This window comes from Cetorhinus maximus, unplaced genomic scaffold (genome assembly GCF_964194155.1).
Source record: "Cetorhinus maximus unplaced genomic scaffold, sCetMax3.hap1.1 HAP1_SCAFFOLD_2109, whole genome shotgun sequence".
NCBI classification, from domain to species: Eukaryota; Metazoa; Chordata; class Chondrichthyes; order Lamniformes; family Cetorhinidae; genus Cetorhinus; species Cetorhinus maximus.
Window position 1 is genome coordinate 34,590 of NW_027598048.1, and position 19,015 is coordinate 53,604.

The 19,015-nt window shown below is 57.4% G+C and overlaps 1 protein-coding gene and 1 long non-coding RNA gene across 4 annotated transcripts; one reads left to right on the forward strand and one right to left on the reverse strand.

The window, feature by feature from the left end:
- Window positions 1-770: 770 nt before the first annotated feature.
- LOC144676995 (uncharacterized) lies at window positions 771-3,708 on the reverse strand. Of its 2 annotated transcripts, none has more exons than XR_013575472.1 (2): window positions 3,580-3,708; window positions 771-2,340 (listed from the first exon to the last, which is right to left on the reverse strand). It is a non-coding gene; the product is annotated as an uncharacterized LOC144676995 (long non-coding RNA). The 2 variants fall into 2 exon arrangements; XR_013575471.1 differs by lacking the exon at window positions 3,580-3,708 and adding an exon at window positions 3,163-3,345.
- Window positions 3,322-18,561, forward strand: wdr13 (WD repeat domain 13). Of its 2 annotated transcripts, XM_078537258.1 has the most exons (11): window positions 3,322-3,479; window positions 7,075-7,175; window positions 9,069-9,306; window positions 11,134-11,169; window positions 11,852-11,961; window positions 12,054-12,184; window positions 13,717-14,024; window positions 15,835-16,015; window positions 16,577-16,718; window positions 17,333-17,451; window positions 18,225-18,561. In XM_078537258.1, exons 2-11 carry the CDS (start codon window positions 7,135-7,137, stop codon window positions 18,407-18,409), a joined length of 1,491 nt encoding a protein of 496 aa, XP_078393384.1. In that variant the 5' UTR covers window positions 3,322-3,479; window positions 7,075-7,134; the 3' UTR covers window positions 18,410-18,561. The 2 variants fall into 2 exon arrangements, with proteins under 2 accessions (XP_078393384.1, XP_078393385.1); XM_078537259.1 differs by lacking the exon at window positions 11,134-11,169 and having other exon boundaries at window positions 18,225-18,557.
- The last annotated feature ends 454 nt before the right edge of the window (window positions 18,562-19,015 follow it).

The following is a 19,015-nucleotide window of genomic DNA, read 5'->3' on the forward strand; positions in this document are numbered from 1 at the left end:
ATCACACTGTGATACAGACACTTAAATAATTCTACATATTCACCACAGGGCACGTGGCCCCTTTCTGTGCTATAGTTCCGCGAATTTAAGACAAAAAGTTCCCAGAAAGAAAGCAAGAGTTTTTGCCTTAGTTCCCAACGAACTGCAATCTGAAGTTGACCTCAGTGACGTACCAGGGGGATGCATTCACCTGGATTCCTAACAAGCTTATTGTTTAAGGTTCGCTGCTAAAGCAGACCATGGGCAATGCTGCGGGATGGCCGGGGCAAAATAGCTCATTCAACCAGGGCCTCGCCTTCGACTCAGTGGAGCCCCTAGGGGCGACAGAGAGTAAAATATTCATGCAAACATCTCGCCTTAGACCTCAATGGAGACTGCAGAGTGTGGCTGCGGTGATTCCTTCCCAGGAGCAAAAGCAATTAAAGTCTGGCCACACTTGAGTGAAGCGGATGAGCAAGTGGTATTCCACACACGAAAGCTGATTGCGCTCATAGGAACAGGAAGAGGTCACTCAGCCTCTCGAGCATTTTCCAGCCATTCCATTAAATCACAGATGACCTGTACCTCAACTCTATTTACCTACCTTAGCTCCATGACCCCGATAACCCCATACCGAACAAAAATCTACCAACCCCAGCATTATGACCAGAGCCGGTGTTAATTGTTGCGCAAACCAAATCCCAGACTTGGCTTACGGGCTACACCTTTTTTTGTGTTCTGAAAATGAGAAGAAGTCGCACTGATCTCAGCAGCAAGAAGTCCAGTAACACTTTTGGGATTTTAAATCTTAAAAAGCAAAAGTTTTATTCACAAGAATAAAGGAAAACTTAAGCGCACAAGATTACAGTTACACAGTTAAAAATTAGTCTTACAAAACAATACCCCAAAAAACTCTCTACTTGGTCAGACCCACCTTCCAGGCAACACTCCTTATAGATGTTTAACTATAAAAATCCAGTAATATTACCCAAGGCAAACATGACCTATAACTTTCTTCCACTCTGCTGTGGAAATCCAATTTTCAGAATACAACTGCTTTACGCAGCCCAAGATTTTTCTGGATTGACTGGATGGCTGTTTCAAGCCTGCATCTTCTCCCAGCCCACAGCCACAGCTCTGCAGCTACATCTCACAGCTCAACAACTAAAGCTCCCAGCTACAGTAACTCTAAAATACCTTTTTTCCCCCTTTTCATCTCTGGTTCCATTGTTTTCACACCTCTTTGAAACTCAAATCCTTCCAAACATAAGATCTTTCATGTTTCCATCTTGTCTTTGCTTTCAGGTCAATAAAATATAACATTCCCGCTTCTATTTACCTATGGAACTCCTACAAGATGCAAACATGTTTCTTGCCATCTCTGACTTCCCTTTGATATTCAGACAATTGCTCAACTTATCTAAAATTGTAAACGTTAGATCTAACCTATTCACTTGTACCTCAAACCTAACACCTCTATCCTTTTATAAAAGCAAAATACTGCGGATGCTGGAAATCCAAAACAAAAACAAAAGTACCTGGAAAAACTCAGCAGGTCTGGCAGCATCTGCGGAGAGGAATACAGTTAACGTTTCGAGTATGAATGACCCTTCAACAGAACTAAGTAAAAATAGAAGAGGGGTGAAATATAAGCTGGTTTAAGGGTGTGGGGGGACAAGTAGAGCTGGATAGAGGGCCAGTGATAGGTGGAGATAACCAAAAGATGTCAGACAAAAGGACAAAGAGGTGTTGAAGGTGGTGATATTATCTAACCCTATCCTTTTCATGTTTTAACTGCCCCCTCCAGAAAAGCTCTCTCCTATTAATCTCTGCCCAGTTTAATTAAATGATAAACACACACACACCCTTCTTCACAGAATAACACAATATCCCCCTAAAATGTATTAAAAAATCCATTTCTCACACCTGGTCTACACCATTTGGATTGAGTCAGCATCCACAGTCTCCTGGGAGACAGGAAGTTCAAGATTTACACTGAAGTACCCTTTGCCTTCCTGACGTCTTGAATAGTTGGCTTGAGGGGGTTAGATTGGATGCATAAACTGGGGTCAATAATGGAGATTGGTATCAGGTTTGTAACCGTACTGAATAAATGTCTTGTTTTTTTTTAAGCTGAAACTTGACGGGTGATCTGAATCTTTCACCAAGCTAGCACTCCATCAATTGTGGCACACTCGCTCCTGGCTTGGCCGTTGTAACTGTTTGCATTGGAGTTTGTAATGGGCAGGGCGGGGAAGTGATCAGGAAGAGAGGGCAGAGGGAAGATTTTTAACATCCTGTAGATACCAATCAAAAAAATGGCAGATGGCTGCCCAGAGGTGACGCGCGGAGTTCCTGCACCTTTAGTAAAAATAAATTCCATTACTTTCCCACAGCCAAATTATAATCTTTCATGACCATTTTTATCTTTCAAATACACCACAAAACGTTTGGAAGAGGTTTTCTTTATTCATTCACAGGGTGTGGGAGTGGCAAGGCCAGAATTTGTTGCCCATCCCCAATTACCCTTGAACTCGCTCAGGCCATCTCAGAAGGGCAGTTAAGAGTCAGTCACATAGGATCGGGAGTCACATGTGAGCCAGGCAACTGGGTAACTCTTTCGAGTTATCAACAGTCACAGATTGTAACTCTTTCGAGTACATTCACAGTTCTTGGTTTCCGGGAGTGGGACATGAACCCACAACCTTCTGATTCAAAGGCGAGGGTGCTATGAACTGAGCCACAGCTGACACCTCTAAAAAAGGGCAGATTTCCTTCCCTAAGGGGTAGGATCGGGAGTCACATGTAAGCCAGGTAACTGAGTGAGGAGGGCAGATTTCCTTCCCTAAAGGGCATTATTTTTCTACAACAATTGATGATAGTTTGATGGTCACTATTATATTCTAGATTCATAGTTGAATTTAAATTTCACCAGCTGCAGTGGTGGGATTTGAACCCACGCTCCCTGGGCAGTAGCCTAGGCCTATACATTACTAGTCTAGTGATATTGCCACTACACCACCATTATGTCACCCCAATAGGCTGGGAAAGAGGGGAAATAATTACATATTGCAGTTTAAAATAGCTTTTAACAAAAATAAAACATTTGTAAAAATATCATTAAATATTAGTTTTATTTCATAAGTGCTGTGCACCCCCCACCCCAATTATCCTCCCCATTACCTGAGTCAGGCTTCTAGGGGGGGGGGTCGGTAACTAAGGCCGCGCTTCCCCTTGGCAACCGGGGAGAGGGAGGGGGCGGGGCCAGCCGGCAATCCGAGCACGTTCCCTGAGCCGTTTCCGGTGAGGGCAAGAAGCCAGTGAGGAGGATGATTTCTCGTGAGGGCAAGGTGGCACGTGACTGGGCACTGCCCACCCAAGGACACGTGACAAGGGCGTGGTCTCCGTCCGCGCAGCCGCAGTTCGGCCCGAGGCTGTCAGCCGGAGCGGCGAAGCTTCGCCGTGGGGCCCTCAGGCCCGATCTGGATTGGGGGAAAAAGGTGAGGGTTTTTTTTTCATTTAAAATGTATTTATTAACATAAAATCGCAACGTTTCTATTCACCGAAACCGAAAAGGAATGCACGGCACTCGTTTATTACCATTATCTTTGAAGCCGGGGCGCGGCCCGCCAATTAGCTGGCCGCACTGGTTTGATGGACGTGCGGCTGGACCAATCAGCGCCGTTGGGGTGTGCCCGTCGGTGGCGCTTACCAATCAACTGGTCTTCTCCACTTGATGGGCAAGCTGCTGGACCAAATGGCGGCGCCGCGAGGGCACGCCAATCAAAGGAGGATAAGGGGCGGGACATCCGCCGGATATAGACTGAAAATGCGGAAGTGCCTCTTCCTTGACCACTACATTGTTATGAATGATACAGGAAGTGGGAACCTGGTTATGTTGGTATAATGAATTATTTCATCATTTATTTAGTTTATCATTTTTTCCCATTTCTTTTCTTTAACTTTTAAATCCAAAATGCATCTATCTCTCTGAACACCCTGGGGAGGTTACCATTGACCAGAAACTGAACCGGACCAGTCATATAAATACTGTGGCTACAAGAGCAGTTCAGAGGCTGGGAATCCTGTGGAGAGTAACTGACCTCCTGACTCCCCAAAGCCTGTCCACCATCTACAAGGCACAAGTCAGGAGTGCGATGGAATACTCCCCACTTGCCTGGATCAGTGCAGCTCCCACAACACTCAATAAGCTCGACACCATCTAGGACAAAGCAGCCCCGCTTGATCGGCACCCCATCCACAAACATTCACTCCCTCCACCACCGACGCACAGGGGCAGCAGTGTGTGTACCATCTACAAGATGCACTGCAGCAACTCACCAAGGCTCCTTCGACAGCACCGCCCAAACCCACGACCACTACCATCTAGAAGGACGAGGGCAACAGACGCATGGGGAACACCAGCACTTGGAAGCTCCCCTCCGAGCCACACACTATCCTGACTTCGGAATATGGCGGCTGTTCCTTCACTGTCGCTGGGTCAAAATCCTGGAACCCCCTCCCTAACAGCGCTGTGGGTGTACCTACACCACATGGACTTCAGTGATTCAAGAAGGGGGCTCACCACCACCTTCTCAAGGGGCAACTAGGGATGGGCGATAAATGCTGGGCCCAGCCGGTGACGCCCACATCCCAGGAATGAATTAAAAGATCATGATCATCATGTGCACTCAGCCTGGAGACAGCCCCTTGGCTCAGAGTAATGGTCGTATAGCTCTCTGTCCTGCAGGATGACCAGCTGCCCCCCCGATTTTCCGTGGCTTTCCCATAACCTGGCCGTTTGTCTCGTGGCTTCACTGGAAGCGATTTGTCCCGGAATTCATCTGCGTCGGCCGCTCTGTCTGCGCACGCTTCGGCCCATCTTTGATTTGCATGTGCCTCGGGCGGTGTTTTAGATTTTGCCCGTACACGCCCTTGGGACCGTCTCGATTTGCGCTCTGGAGTAATCAGCGTCTGATGGGAGGAGGGGCCTGGGGACCGTGACTGAGCCAGCCGTTACAAATTCAACCAGTCCGCCCACCCCAGGGGTCCTAGCAACCACTCAGTTGTTTTCAAGAAGGCAACTCACCAACACCTGCTTAGGGGCAATTCGGAATGGGCAGTAAACGCTGGCCTAGCCAGCGATGCCCACATCCCCTAAATGAATTAATCAATTGATTTTTTTTGCCCTCTCGATAAACAAAACAGTCAGTTGGAGAATTGCACAGGTATGGAGAGTTTGAGGGCCTGCAAATGTCTTTCGAAAGCCCTTTGAGAGTTTTGGGGCTCCTCACGGGCTCCAGCTCCACCCTAGAAAGTGAGAGAAGGCAGCATTGCGCACCCCCCTCCCCAAGGGCACGGGTTGAAACGTGCAGCCTGCTGTACGTGTGGTGACTGGATTGCAGTGTCCTCGAGGCTGCGTTCTGAATCTGTGCTGAATGAGCTGCTCCCAGCTGCTGTGTTTAGCCTCAGGACCATCCCACCAGGGTTAGGGAGGGGCTGAATGAGCCAGACTTCGTCCATCCATTGACCCTTGCTTTAAGCTGAAAGAAAGACGCCAATTACTCCTCTGCCTTTCACCAGCATAGGACGACCTCGCAGCCAGTGAAGTACCTCTGCAGTTCTGTTGAAACTTGGGAAACGCAGCAGCTTATTTATGCACAGCAAGCTCCCATGAACATCAATGTGATAATGACCCAGATCACCTGTTTTTCAGTGATGTTAGTTGAGGGATAAATATTGGCTACAGGACACCGGGATGAACTCGCCGCCCACAGCCCGCTCTTCTTCCAATAGTGGCCGTGGGATCTTTCACATTGACCTGAGAGGGCAGCTGGGGACTCAGTCCTACTGACCCTCCGACAGTGCGGCGCTCCCTCGGCACTGACCCTCCGACAGTGCGGCGCTTCCTCGGCACTGACCCTCCGACAGTGCGGCGCTCCCTCGGCACTGACCCTCTGACAGTGCGGCGCTCCCTCGGCACTGACCCTCCGACAGTGCGGCGCTTCCTCGGCACTGACCCTCCGACAGTGCGGCGCTCCCTCAGCACTGACCCTCCGACAGTGCGGCGCTCCCTCAGCACTGACCCTCCGACAGTGCGGCTCTCCCTCAGCACTGACCCTCCGACAGTGCGGCTCTCCCTCGGCACTGACCCTCCGACAGTGTGGCGCTCCCTCGGCACTGACCCCTCCGACAGTGCGGCGCTCCCTCGGCACTGACCCTCCGACAGTGCGACGCTCCCTCGGCACTGACCCTCCGACAGTGTGACGCTCCCTCGGCACTGACCCTCCAACAGTGCGGCGCTTCCTCGGCACTGACCCTCAGACAGTGCGGCGCTCCCTCAGCACTGACCCTCCGACAGTGCGGCGCTGCCTCAGTACTTACCCTCCGACAGTGCGGCGCTCCCTCGGCACTGACCCTCCGACAGTGCAACGCTCCCTCGGCACTGACCCTCCGACAGTGTGACGCTCCCTCGGCACTGACCCTCCGACAGTGCGGCGCTCCCTCAGTGCTGACCCTCCGACAGTGCGGCGCTCCCTCAGTGCTGACCCTCCGACAGTGCGGCGCTTCCTCGGCACTGACCCTCCGACAGTGCGGCGCTCCCTCAGCACTGAACCTCCGACAGTGCGGCGCTCCCTCAGCACTGACCCTCAGACAGTGCGGCACTCCCTCAGCACTGACTCTCCGACAGTGCGACCCTCCCTTGGCACTGACCCTCCGACAGTGCGGCGCTCCCTCGGCACTGACCCTCCGACAGTGCGGCGCTCCCTCGGTACTGACCCCTCCGACAGTGTGGCGCTCCTTCGGCACTGACCCTCCGATTCGAGTGTGACCCACGGAGCCATTTCACAGTGAATAATTACAGATATACCGTCCACCTCTCCGTTGTTGCCCTGTGGCTATGGAAGTGGGCGCTCTGAGCATCTGCGACCAGAGACCCGATGAAGATCCTGGGATTTTTCCAGGATCACGGTCAGGCATGGACTGAACAATTCCCAACTTGCCCTTTAAAATTGTGCCAGATGCCAAGGGGACACCTTTCCTCCGGTCTGTGATTGTGGCTGTCTGTTAGTTTTTTGTTCCTCTCTCTTGCAGATGGTCCTGTGCTTCTGCAGAGGCCTCACAACTCCCTGAAGACTTGCCAGTGCCTGTGGGATGGCAGCTGTCTGGCAGCAGGTGTTAGCTGTGGATGCCAGGTGAGGTTTTGGCCATGCCAGCTTGGCAGTGTGTGTGGCGGGGGTGGGGGGTTGGTTGGAAATAAGGGCCCCCGTCTGATGTGGTAAACCGGGTGTGAGCTTCACAGGCCCCCACCCCCCCCACCGAGGCTCAACACCGTGTCGTTCACGCACCCATCCCCCCAACCCTCAATCTCTCCACTACTTCCTCCATGCACTGCACCATTTCAGTCTCCCATAGGGAAGTGTGACGCTGCTTTAACAGAGGCCAGTCAGCCCCATTGTGGCTCTTTGAAAGTGCTCCCGCCCTCTGTCTCACAAGAAACAGGAGCGTGAGTAGGCCATTCGGCCCGTCAAACCTTCCCTATTCAGTGTGATCTTGGGCTTCAACTCCCACTTTCCCGCCCGCTCCCCCATATCCCTCGATTCCCCGAGAGACCAAAAATCAGTCTATCCCGGCCTTAAATGTCTTCAACGATGGAGCGTCCACAACCCTCTGGGGGAAAGAATTCCAGAGATTCACAACCCTTTCTCCTCCTCAGTCCGAAACAATCGGCCCCCTTATCCTAAAACCGTGCCCACCCCGTGTTTTAGATCCCCCCGAACAGTGGAAACAATCTCTCAGCGCCCACCCTGTTAAACCCCTTCAGAATCTTGTGCGTCTCAATGCGATCGCCTCTCATTCTGCTAAACTCCAGAGAACATCGGCCCAATTTACTCAGCCTCTCATCGTAGGACAACCTCCCCCCTCATCCCAGGGACCAATCGAGTGAACCTTCGCTGTACCCGCCTCTAATGAAAGAATATCCTTCCTTAAATACGGAGACCAAAACTGCACACAGTTAGTCCAGATGTGGTCTCACCAAAACCCTGTACAATTGGCCTGGTAGCCCTGAAAGTATTTTACCCTTGAGGGTATGAATTTTATCTTACCAGTAGATGCTTTGTCTTCACTCTGTTGACCTCAGCACTGACCCTCCGACAGTGCGGCGCTCCCTCAGCACTGACCCTCCGATGACGCGGTGCTCCCTCAGCACTGACCCTCCGACAGTGCGGCGCTCCCTCAGCACTGACCCTCCGACAGTGCGGCGCTCCCTCAGCACTGACCCTCCAACAGTGCGGCGCACCTTCAGCACTGACCCTGCGATAGTGCGGTGCTCCCTTGGCACTGACCCTCCGACAGTGTGGTACCACCTCAGTACTGACCCTCCGACAGTGCGGCGCTCCCTCAGCACTGACCCTCCGACAGTGCGGCGCTACCTCAGTACTGACCCTCCGACAGTGCGGCGCTCCCTCAGCACTGACCCTCCGACAGTGCGGCGCTACCTCAGTACTGACCCTCCGACAGTGCGGCGCTCCCTCGGCACCGACCCTCCGACGGTGCGGTGCTCCCTCGGCACCGACCCTCCGACAGTGCGGCGCTCCCTCGGCACCGACCCTCCGACAGTGCGGCGCTCCCTCGGCACCGACCCTCCGACAGTGCGGCGCTCCCTCAGCACTGACCCTCCGACAGTGCGGCGCTCCCTCAGCACTGACCCTCCGACAGTGCGGCGCTCCCTCAGCACTGACCCTCCGACAGTGCGGCGCTCCCTCAGCACTGACCCTCCGACAGTGCGGCGCTCCCTCAGCACTGACCCTCCAACAGTGCGGCGCTCCCTCAGCACCGACCCTCCGACAGTGCGGCACTCCCTCAGCACTGACCCTCCGACAGTGCGGCGCTCCCTCAGCACCGACCCTCCGACAGTGCGGCACTCCCTCGGCACTGACCCTCCAACTCGAGTGTGACCCACGGAGCCATTTCACAGTGAATAATTACAGGTATACCATCCACCTCTCCGCTGTGGCCCTGTGGGAGTGAGCGCTCTGAGCATCTCCATTTCTCACTCTCTCTCTCTCACCTCCTGCTCTCCCCAGGTATAACGCGTACCGGACCTCCAACTTCCCCCAGTTCCGCACGCAGTACATCCGCCGACGTAGCCAGCTGCTGCGGGAGAATGCCAAGGGCGGCTTCGACCCTCTCCTGCGGCGCCAGTACCTGAAGCTCCGCAGCCAACTCCTGGCCCAGCGCTACGGCCCCCTGTCTGAGCAGAGCAGCTTCCGGACTTACAGCAACAGCGTCCGGAGCAGCCGCACCACCCTGGACCGGATGGAGGTAATGGGTTGGGGGGGGGCGCCTGGGGCTGGGGCGTTGGCCTTGCGCTGTCGCTTGCCGCGGGGGTGTCGCTGAGGCCCCCCCGTGTGGGCCAGCAGCGCAGTTACATCCCCTCTCCCTCAGGCTGATTGCGGTTCCAGGGGGGGTGTGAGAGTGCGAGGGTGCTGCTCTGTCTTCAGGAGAGAGAGGGAGAGAGAAGATCAGCTCTCGAGTGACCCCCCCCCTCCCCCCACCTGTGTGTGTCTGCGTGTGCGGGCGTGTCACGTGCGCCTGCGTGTATGGTGTCCGCGTTTTGTTCTGCGCTCGCATATGCTTCAGAGACTCGGGACAGTCTACAGCAGGAGCCTCGACTCTCTGGAGAGTTACCAGCAGCGGGGCTATCGCAAGGTCCTCCGAGTCTGGTGGCTAGAAAGGCGGTCCGACAACACTGTCCCCTGCCAAGCCATCGCCCCCCCCACCCCAGCGTCGAGGTGTTAATCCCTCAAAACCAGCTCCGCTGGGCGGGGGCGGGGACATGTTAACCGTGCGCCCGACACCGGACTCCCGAAGCTACTGCTCCAGCTGGTCGCGGCGGGAGTCTCCCAGGAGGACAGTGAAAGCTCCTGGAGGGATGCCCTCAAAGCATCCCTGAAGAGGTCAGACATCTCCCCCCGCCCCCTGCCGACTCGCTGGCTTATGACTGACCGAAATGGGGAAGGTTCATTCGGGAGAGCACCGAGCCAACACATCGAGCGACTTGGCTGGGGACGTGCGGAGGTGAAGTGGAGGCATCGGAGGGAGTGCACAAACTTCCAAACAGCACGTTTCCCCAACCCTTCAAGCACCACCGGCCTGCCTGTGGCAGAGTCTGCAGATCGCACATTGGACTGATCAACCATCTCAAAACCCATTGAACCGGAGTGGGAGCAAGTCATCCTTGATCCCTAGCTTTGTCTAAGAAGTGTCTGTGTGTGCCTGTCTGCCTGTGTGTGTGTGTGCACGCGTCTGTCTGCCTGTGTGTGTGCACGCGTCTGTCTGCCTGTGTGTGTGCACGCGTCTGTCTGCCTGTGTGTGTGCACGCGTCTGTCTGCCTGTGTGTGTGCGCACCTGTCTGCCTGTGTGTCTGCACGCCTGTCTGCCTGTGTGTGTGTGCGCGCGTCTGTCTGCCTGTGTGTGTGTTCGTCTGTCTGCCTGTGTGTGTGCGCGCGTCTGCCTGTGTGTGTGCGCGCGTCTGCCTGTGTGTGTGCGCGCGTCTGCCTGTGTGTGTGCGCGCGTCTGTCTGCCTGTGTGTGCGCGCGTCTGACTGCCTGTGTGCACGCGTCTGACTGCCTGTGTGCGCGCGTCTGACTGCCTGTGTGTGTGTGCGCGTCTGCCTGCCTATGTGTGCGCGCGCGTCTGCCTGCCTGTGTGTGCGTGCGCGTCTGCCTGCCTGTGTGTGTGTGTGTGCGCGTCTGCCTGCCTGTGTGTGTGTGCGCGTCTGTCTGCCTGTGTGTGTGTGCGCGTCTGTCTCCCTGTGTGCCCGCCTGTGTGTGTGTGTGTGTGTGTATGTATGAGTGAATGTCATCCTGTGGGAATGCCTCCTGTGAAGTGTTAGACCTTGCTTGTCTGTGAGGCTCAAATTCCAACTCCAGCTGCTGGCTAGGGTTGCTGCAGGAGAAGTGCTGAACTGGGTGAGGAAGTGGTGAGGGAGCCATAACCTCAGTGGAAGTCAGCGCTCGCAGGCGAGGCGAGAACCGGAAAGCCCCGGCTCAGGGCAGGGTGTGGAAGTTGTGCCGTGCTTATGTTTTCATTTGTGTATCGCCTTGCCCCTCCAAACCACCGCAATTAATTTTTATCCCCTCCTTTCAGGAACCTGCACGCACCGTTCCGAGGCCGAACGGGCGGGTAAGTTCTGGGATCCCTGACGATGGTGTGTTTGCTGGGAGCTGTGTGTGTGTGTGAGTGTGTGTGTGTGAGAGAGTGTTTGTGTGCTTTTCTCTCTCCTCGTCTCTCAGCCACTTTTCAAAAATCACACCCACCCACCGCAATCTTGTAGCTGGGCAGCTCTACCAGGTGATTTCTCCCCTTTAATCCTCCCTCTGCTGGGTCCCTTTCCCTCCCCCTCCCCCCTCTCCTCCCCACTCTCCCTCCCTCGGTCTGTTCGAATGCAGACCCGCCGATTCCTAAACCCTCGCCAGCCTCCTCCAACAGTCCCTCAAATCAACTCTTCCCGTCGGTGATCTCCAACCCCTTGGCCTCCCCCCCGATCACTGCATTGCCCTCGAACAGCTTGAGGGTGGCCGGGAGCCGCTAAACTTGCCTCTCTCCACGGCCAGGACCCTCGGGCCCCTTTGACGGTGATGCAGGAGCCTGAAACTGTCCGCGCGTCCCCCTGACTCCCGGAATGGCTGCGTTTTAGAATTTTAACCGTTGGAAATTCCCTCCCCTGTGATTTATCCACCCTCCCCTGCCCCCCGGCTCCTCTCCCCCTCTCTCTCGTGTGTCTGTGTGCGCGCACGTGTCCGTGTGAGACAATATTTCTTTCACCACCTCTCGTCTGGTTTCTCTTTTTTAATAACTGGCCCAGGATTTCGAGGACGATCTACGCGCCCAGGGAGCGAGGGGGCACAGACGCTCGGTCAGCCGCGGGTCCTACCAGCTGCAGGCGCAGATGAATCGCGTGACGTACGAGGATAAGTGAGTAACCGCTCCTCCACTTCCCCCCACACCCTCCCCTGGCCGACCGCAGGAACGCGAGTTTCACCGTCCCGTCTGCCTCTCCCTCGCAGGTCGCCAGGCAGCGTGGTGCCCACCTCGGTGGCGGAGGCTAGCCGGGCCATGGCGGGCGACACCACCCTCAGCGAGAACTACGCCTTCGCGGGGATGTACCACATCTTCGACCAGCACGTGGACGAAGCAGGTGAGGGAGGGACAGGGCCGCGGGCAGGGGTCCCCCGCAGGGCAGTGATGGGGGGGGGCAGACAAAGAGAATCCGCTTGGTCGCAGTGCCCACTTCCCCTCGGAGGGTCAGTGCTGAGGGAGCGCCGCACTGTGGGAGGGTCAGTGCTGAGGGAGCGCCGCACTGACGGAGGGTCAGTGCTGAGGGAGCGCCGCACTGTCGGAGGGTCAGTACTGAGGGAGCGCCGCACTATCGGAGGGTCAGTGCTGAGGGAGCGCCGCACTGTCGGAGGGTCAGTGCTGAGGGAGCGCCGCACTGTCGGAGGGTCAGTGCTGAGGGAGCGCCGCACTGTCGGAGGGTCAGGGCAGAGGGAGCGCCGCACTGACGGAGGGTCAGTGCTGAGGGAGCGCCGCACTGTCGGAGGGTCAGGGCAGAGGGAGTGCCGCACTGTCGGAGGGTCAGGGCAGAGGGAGTGCCGCACTGTCGGAGGGTCAGTGCTGAGGGAGTGCCGCACTGTCGGAGGGTCAGTGCTGAGGGAGCGCCGCACTGTCGGAGGGTCAGTGCTGAGGGAGCGCCGCACTGTCGGAGGGTCAGTGCTGAGGGAGCGCCGCACTGTCGGAGGGTCAGGGCAGAGGGAGCGCCGCACTGTCGGAGGGTCAGGGCGGAGGGAGCGCCGCACTGTCGGAGGGTCAGGGCAGAGGGAGCGCCGCACTGTCGGAGGGTCAGTGCTGAGGGAGCGCCGCACTGTCGGAGGGTCAGGGCAGAGGGAGCGCCGCACTGTCGGAGGGTCAGGGCAGAGGGAGCGCCGCACTGTCGGAGGGTCAGTGCTGAGGGAGCGCCGCACTGTCGGAGGGTCAGTGCTGAGGGAGCGCCGCACTGTCGGAGGGTCAGTGCTGAGGGAGCGCCGCACTGTCGGAGGGTCAGTGCTGAGGGAGCGCCGCGCTGTCGGAGGGTCAGCGCTGAGGGAGCGCCGCACTGTCGGAGGGTCAGTGCTGAGGGAGCGCCGCACTGTCGGAGGGTCAGTGCTGAGGGAGCCGCACTGTCGGAGGGTCAGTGCTGAGGGAGCGCCGCACTGTCGGAGGGTCAGTGCAGAGGGAGGGGTTGGAGGTGCGTGGAAGCCGGGTGGGAGTTATTCATGATGCCCTTGATTAAAGGAACCGGGGGGGTGGGGGATATGAGGAGAATGTTTTTGACACAGCGATTTGTTGTGATCTGAAAGGGTGGCGGAAGCAGATTCAATAGGAACGTTCAAAAGTGGGAATTGGAGAAAAACCCGAAGGGGAAAGAAATGTCAGGGCTGTGGGGTAAAAGATCTGGGACGGGGGGCAGGTGTGCGTGGAAAAGGTGTGGGACTAATTGGAAAGCTCGTTCAACCAGCTGGCACAGGCACGATGGGCCGAGTGGCCTCCTGGGCTGTGCGATTCTGTGAATGTCTCGTCTGACTTGAGCCCGCGAGCCCCTCCCGTCTCGCGCCAACCTTTTTTTTTTAGTCAACCCGATTGCGCTGCCCGGGTGCTGCCTTGTTGACCTGACCTTCTTGGCTCCCCGCGCAGTTCCCAAGGTGCAGTTCGCCAACGATGACAAGAACCGGCTGGCCTGCTGCTCCCTGGACGGGACCGTCTCCATCTTCCAGCTGGTGCCCACTCCGCCCGCGGTGCTGCGGGTGCTGCGGGGCCACGGCCGCGGGGTCACCGACTTCGCCTGGTCCCTCTCCAACGACGTGATCGTCACCACCTCGCTGGACGCCACCATGAGGATCTGGGCCACCGAGGACGGCAAGTGCATCCGGGAGATTCCCGATCCCGACTGCTCCGAGCTGCTCTGCTGCACCTTCCAGCCCATGAACAACAACCTGACCGTGGTAGGTGACCCCCGGGGCCCGGTGAAAGGGGGTGGGGGTGGAGGAGGCCCTCCTCTGCCAGCTTAGCCAGGCCTGAGTGGGGCTCGGGTGAGGTCGTTGGTCCGAGTCCTGGCGCCGAGACTAGAGCTCCGTAATCCAGCCTGCCGCACTGTCGGAGGGTCAGTGCTGAGGGAGCGCCGCACTGTCGGAGGGTCAGTGCTGAGGGAGCGCCGCACTGTCGGAGGGTCGGTGCTGAGGAAGCGCCGCGCTGTCGGAGGGTCGGTGCTGAGGGAGAGCCGCACTGTCGGAGGGTCAGCGCTGAGGGAGCGCCGCACTGTCGGAGGGTCAGTGCTGAGGGAGCGCCGCACTGTCGGAGGGTCAGTGCTGAGGGAGCGCCGCTCTGTCGGAGGGTCAGTGCTGAGGGAGCGCCGCACTGTCGGAGGGTCAGTGCTGAGGGAGAGCCGCACTGTCGGAGGGTCAGCGCTGAGGGAGCGCCGCACTGTCGGAGGGTCAGTGCTGAGGGAGCGCCGCTCTGTCGGAGGGTCAGTGCTGAGGTAGCGCCGCACTGTCAAAGGGTCAGTGCTGAGGGAGCGCCGCGCTGTCGGAGGGTCAGTGCTGAGGGAGCGCCGCACTGTCGGAGGGTCAGTGCTGAGGGAGCACCGCACTGTGGGAGGGTCAGTGCTGAGGGAGCGCCGCACTGTGGGAGGGTCAGTGCTGAGGGAGCGCCGCATTGTGGGAGGGTCGGTGCTGAGGGAGCGCCGCACTGTGGGAGGGTCAGTGCTGAGGGAGCGCCGCACTGTCCAAGGGTCAGTGCTGAGGGAGCGCCGCACTGTCGGAGGGTCAGTGCTGAGGGAGCGCCGCACTGTCGGAGGGTCAGTGCTGAGGGAGCGCCGCACTGTCGGAGGGTCAGTGCTGAGGGAGCGCCGCACTGTCGGAGGGTCAGTGCTGAGGGAGCGCCGCACTGTCGGAGGGTCAGTGCTGAGGGAGCGCTGCACTGTCGGAGGCTCGGTGCTGAGGAAGCGCCGCGCTGTCGGAGGGTCGGTGCTGAGGGAGAGCCGCACTGTCGGAGGGTCAGCGCTGAGGGAGCGCCGCACTGTCGGAGGGTCAGTGCTGAGGGAGTGCCGCACTGTCGGAGGGTCAGTGCTGAGGGAGCGCCGCTCTGTCGGAGGGTCAGTGCTGAGGGAGCGCCGCACTGTCGGAGGGTCAGTGCTGAGGGAGAGCCGCACTGTCGGAGGGTCAGCGCTGAGGGAGCGCCGCACTGTCGGAGGGTCAGTGCTGAGGGAGCGCCGCTCTGTCGGAGGGTCAGTGCTGAGGGAGCGCCGCACTGTCGAAGGGTCTGTGCTGAGGGAGCGCCGCGCTGTCGGAGGGTCAGTGCTGAGGGAGCGCCACGCTGTCGGAGGGTCAGTGCTGAGGGAGCGCCGCACTGTCGGAGGGTCAGTGCTGAGGGAGCGCCGCACTGTCGGAGGGTCAGTGCTGAGGGAGCGCCGCACTGTGGGAGGGTCAGTGCTGAGGGAGCGCCGCACTGTCGGAGGGTCAGTGCTGAGGGAGCGCCGCACTGTCGGAGGGTCAGTGCTGAGGGAGCGCCGCACTGTCGGCTCCTGATGGCCCGAGCCTAAAACTACAGTGTGACTGTTGACATAGCAAAACTGAATGGAGTAGTGAGAGTTTTACAATGGGAGATCTTCTTAACGCTGACAGTAGCAGTGTGGCTGGTAGGCTGGAAATGCAGAAGGATTTTTATTCCCTTCTCCCCCCCTGGCCCTGCCTCGGTTTTCTGCGGCAGACATTAGGGACCGGAAGCTGACAGCTTTGTCCTTGTGCTCGGTCTCAGGTCGGGAACAACAAGCATAACGTTCACGTGATGAACATTTCCACTGGGAAGAAGGTGAAGGGAGGCTCCAGCAAGCTGACAGGCCGGGTCCTTTCCTTATCCTTCGACTCACCCGGGAGAATCCTCTGGGCAGGCGACGACCGCGGCAGCATTTTCTCCTTCCTCTTCGACATGGCCACAGGTGGGTGTCGGGATCTTTCTCTGCGCATTGGGAGTGCACTCCCTCCCCCCACCACAACTCTGGTTTCCTCCGCACATGCTCTCTCTGGCTCGCTCTCTCTTGTCTCTGTCTCTCTCTCTCTCTCTCTCTCCCTCATCTCTCTCTCTCTCTCTCTCGTCTCCCCCTCGTCTCTCTGTCTCATCTCTCTGTCTCGTCTCTCTCTCTTGTCTCTCTCTCTCTCTGTCTCTCTCTCTGTCTCTGTCTCTCTCTCTCTCTGTCTCTCTCTCTGTCTCTGTCTCTCTCTCTCTGTCTCTTTCTCTCTGTCTCTCCCTCCCCGTCTCCCCCTCCCCGTCTCCCTCCCCGTCTCCCTCCCCGTCTCCCTCCCCGTCTCCCTCCCCGTCTCCCTCCCCGTCTCCCTCCCCGTCTCCCTCCCCGTCTCCGTCTCCCTCTCCCTCTCCGTCTCCCTCTCCGTCTCCCTCTCTGCCTCTCTCTCTGTCTCTCTCCTGCACTCTCCCTGTCTCTCTCGCTCCGTCTCTTGCTCTCCCTTTAATAGACTCTGTGTTCTGCTGCCTCTGTTCCCAGGTAAACTGACCAAAGCGAAGCGACTGGTGGTGAGTGAGGGGAGTTCCATAACGAGCATCTCTGCCCGATCCTGGATCAGTCGGGAGGCACGTGACCCCTCCCTACTGGTGAACGCCTGCGTCAACAAACTGCTGCTGTACAGGTGAGAACAGGGAGCCGGGACCTGGCTGAGCACCTGTCTGTGTTGTGGGGGTTTGTGAGAGGGTGATAGCTGGGCTGTGGGAGGAGTGTTTGCGTGTGTCGCTGTGTCTGACTGTGAGCGTGTGCCTGTGCGTGCGTGAGCGTGTGCCTGTGCTTGCGCGAGCGTGCGCCTGTGCGTGCGTGTGCCTGTGCGTGCGTGTGCCTGTGCTTGCGTGAGCGTGTGCGTGCGCCTGTGCGTGCGCCTGTGTCTGTGAGCGTGTGCCTGTGTGCGCGTGCGCCTGTGTCTGTGAGCGTGCGCCTGTGCGTGCGTGAGCGTGCGCCTGTGTGCGCGTGAGCGTGCGCCTGTGCGCGCGTGAGCGTGCCCCTGTGCGCGCGTGAGCGTGTCCCTGTGCGTGCGTGACTGAGCGACCCTGTGCGTGCGTGAGTGTGCGCCTGTGCGCGCGTGAGCATGTGCCTGTGCGTGCGTGTGAATGTGCCTGTGTGCGTGTGTGAGTGACTGAGCGACCCTGTGCGTGCGAGCATGTGTGTTGTGGAGGTGGGTGAGAGAATGTGAATGGACTGTGGGGGCCTGTGTGTGTCTCCAATATTTTCAGTATCTGTATCCTGTGTTCACAGGGTGGTGGATAATGAGGGCACACTGCAGCTAAAGAGGACCTTCGAAATTCAGCAGAGCGCGAATCCAGTCCACAGTATCTTCTGTCCCCTCATGTCATTCAGGCAGGGGGCCTGTGTCGGTGAGAATCCTCCTCGTTTCACAGAATGACCTTGTTTCTGATTCACATTCTACTCAGTCTGAGCATCTTTATCTTGTTAACCTGTGTGTATCTAACCCCATGCTGTACCTGTCCTGGGAGTGTTTGATGGGGATGGTGTAGAGGGAGCTTTACTCTGTATCTAACCCCGTGCTGTACCTGTCCTGGGAGTGTTTGATAGGGGACGGTGTAGAGGGAGCTTTACTCTGTATCTAAGCCCGTGCTGTACCTGTCCTGGGAGTGTTTGATGGGGACGGTGTAGAGGGAGCTTTACTTTGTATCTAACCCCGTGCTGTACCTGTCCTGGGAGTGTTTGATAGGGGACGGTGTAGAGGGAGCTTTACTCTGTATCTAACCCCGTGCTGTACCTGTCCTGGGAGCGTTTGATGGGGACGGTGTAGAGGGAGCTTTACTCTGTATCTAACCCCGTGCTGTACCTGTCCTGGGAGTGTTTGATGGGGACAGTGTAGAGGGAGCTTTACTCTGTATCTAACCCCGTGCTGTACCTGTCCTGGGAGTGTTTGATGGGAACAGCATAGAGGGAGCTTTACTCTGTATCTAACCCCGTGCTGTACCTGTCCTGGGACTGTTTGATGGGGGACGGTGTAGAGGGAGCTTTATTCTGTATCTAACCCCGTGCTGTACCTGTCCTGGGAGTGTTTGATGGGGACGGTGTAGAGGGAGCTTTACTCTGTAATCACGCTGCTGACGATTCTTTCTCTCTCTCTCTCTCTCTCCCTCCTCACCCCCTGCAGTCACCGGCAGTGAGGACATGTGCGTCTATTTCTTTGACGTGGAGCGGGCTACGAAGGCGATTGTGAACAAGCTCCAGGGTCACAGCGCGGCCGTGCTGGACGTTAGCTTTAACTGTGACGAGAGTTTGCTCGCCTCCAGTGACGCCAAGGGAATGGTCATCATCTGGCGGCGGGAGCAGAAGTGACCAGGCTCACCTCCCACTCGAGACGGCCCTCTGCATGACGGGCTGTTAGCTGCTAGATATTTTATATCTATAATATATTATATATATATATATATATATATATAAAATGTGAAAACCTTACAGAGAGATAGACTTATATTTACAGCAGCTGCAAGATTCGGAGTTATTCAGAATCGACTTTGGCTGCGTTTCTGGTGTCCCGTCCCCAGGTTTCCCCCAGCACCCACCCCACCCCCCGCCCGAACCAGGTTGCTATGAGCTGGTTGCTAGGGTGTGCGTAAAGGTGTCCCCGGTGATCCCCCTCCCTCCTTGTTTCTCCCCCCACCCCTGCAAAAGACTGCCGGGTCAGGCCAGTGAAAGTGTCCCTGATGGACCCCCTCCTCCTCATCTCTTGCCCTGCTCGCAGCCCCCCAGGAGAGGCGGACGAAGGGGGTCCCCCAGGGCCTTTTGCTTGTCCCCCCTTCCCCCTCCTGCTGCTCAAGACGTCTACGCATTGCCTGTCAAGGAGGCGGGTAAAACTGTCCCGTGTGGACACAGTCCTCCCTTTTATTTTTGGCCCCTCACTCCCGACCTGGTTGAAAACGAACGGGAGCTGGTAGCAGAACC

What these genes read in the sequence shown, in the direction of transcription:
- wdr13 (XM_078537258.1), top strand. Translation starts at nt 7,135, where the DNA reads ATGGCAGCTGTCTGGCAGCAGGTGTTAGCTGTGGATGCCAG. An exon ending in CCACCCTGGACCGGATGGAG is followed by an intron (nt 9,307 to 11,133) that starts GTAATGGGTTGG and finishes CCCTCCTTTCAG; the next exon opens with GAACCTGCACGCACCGTTCC. An exon ending in CAGGCAGGGGGCCTGTGTCG is followed by an intron (nt 17,452 to 18,224) that starts GTGAGAATCCTC and finishes CACCCCCTGCAG; the next exon opens with TCACCGGCAGTGAGGACATG.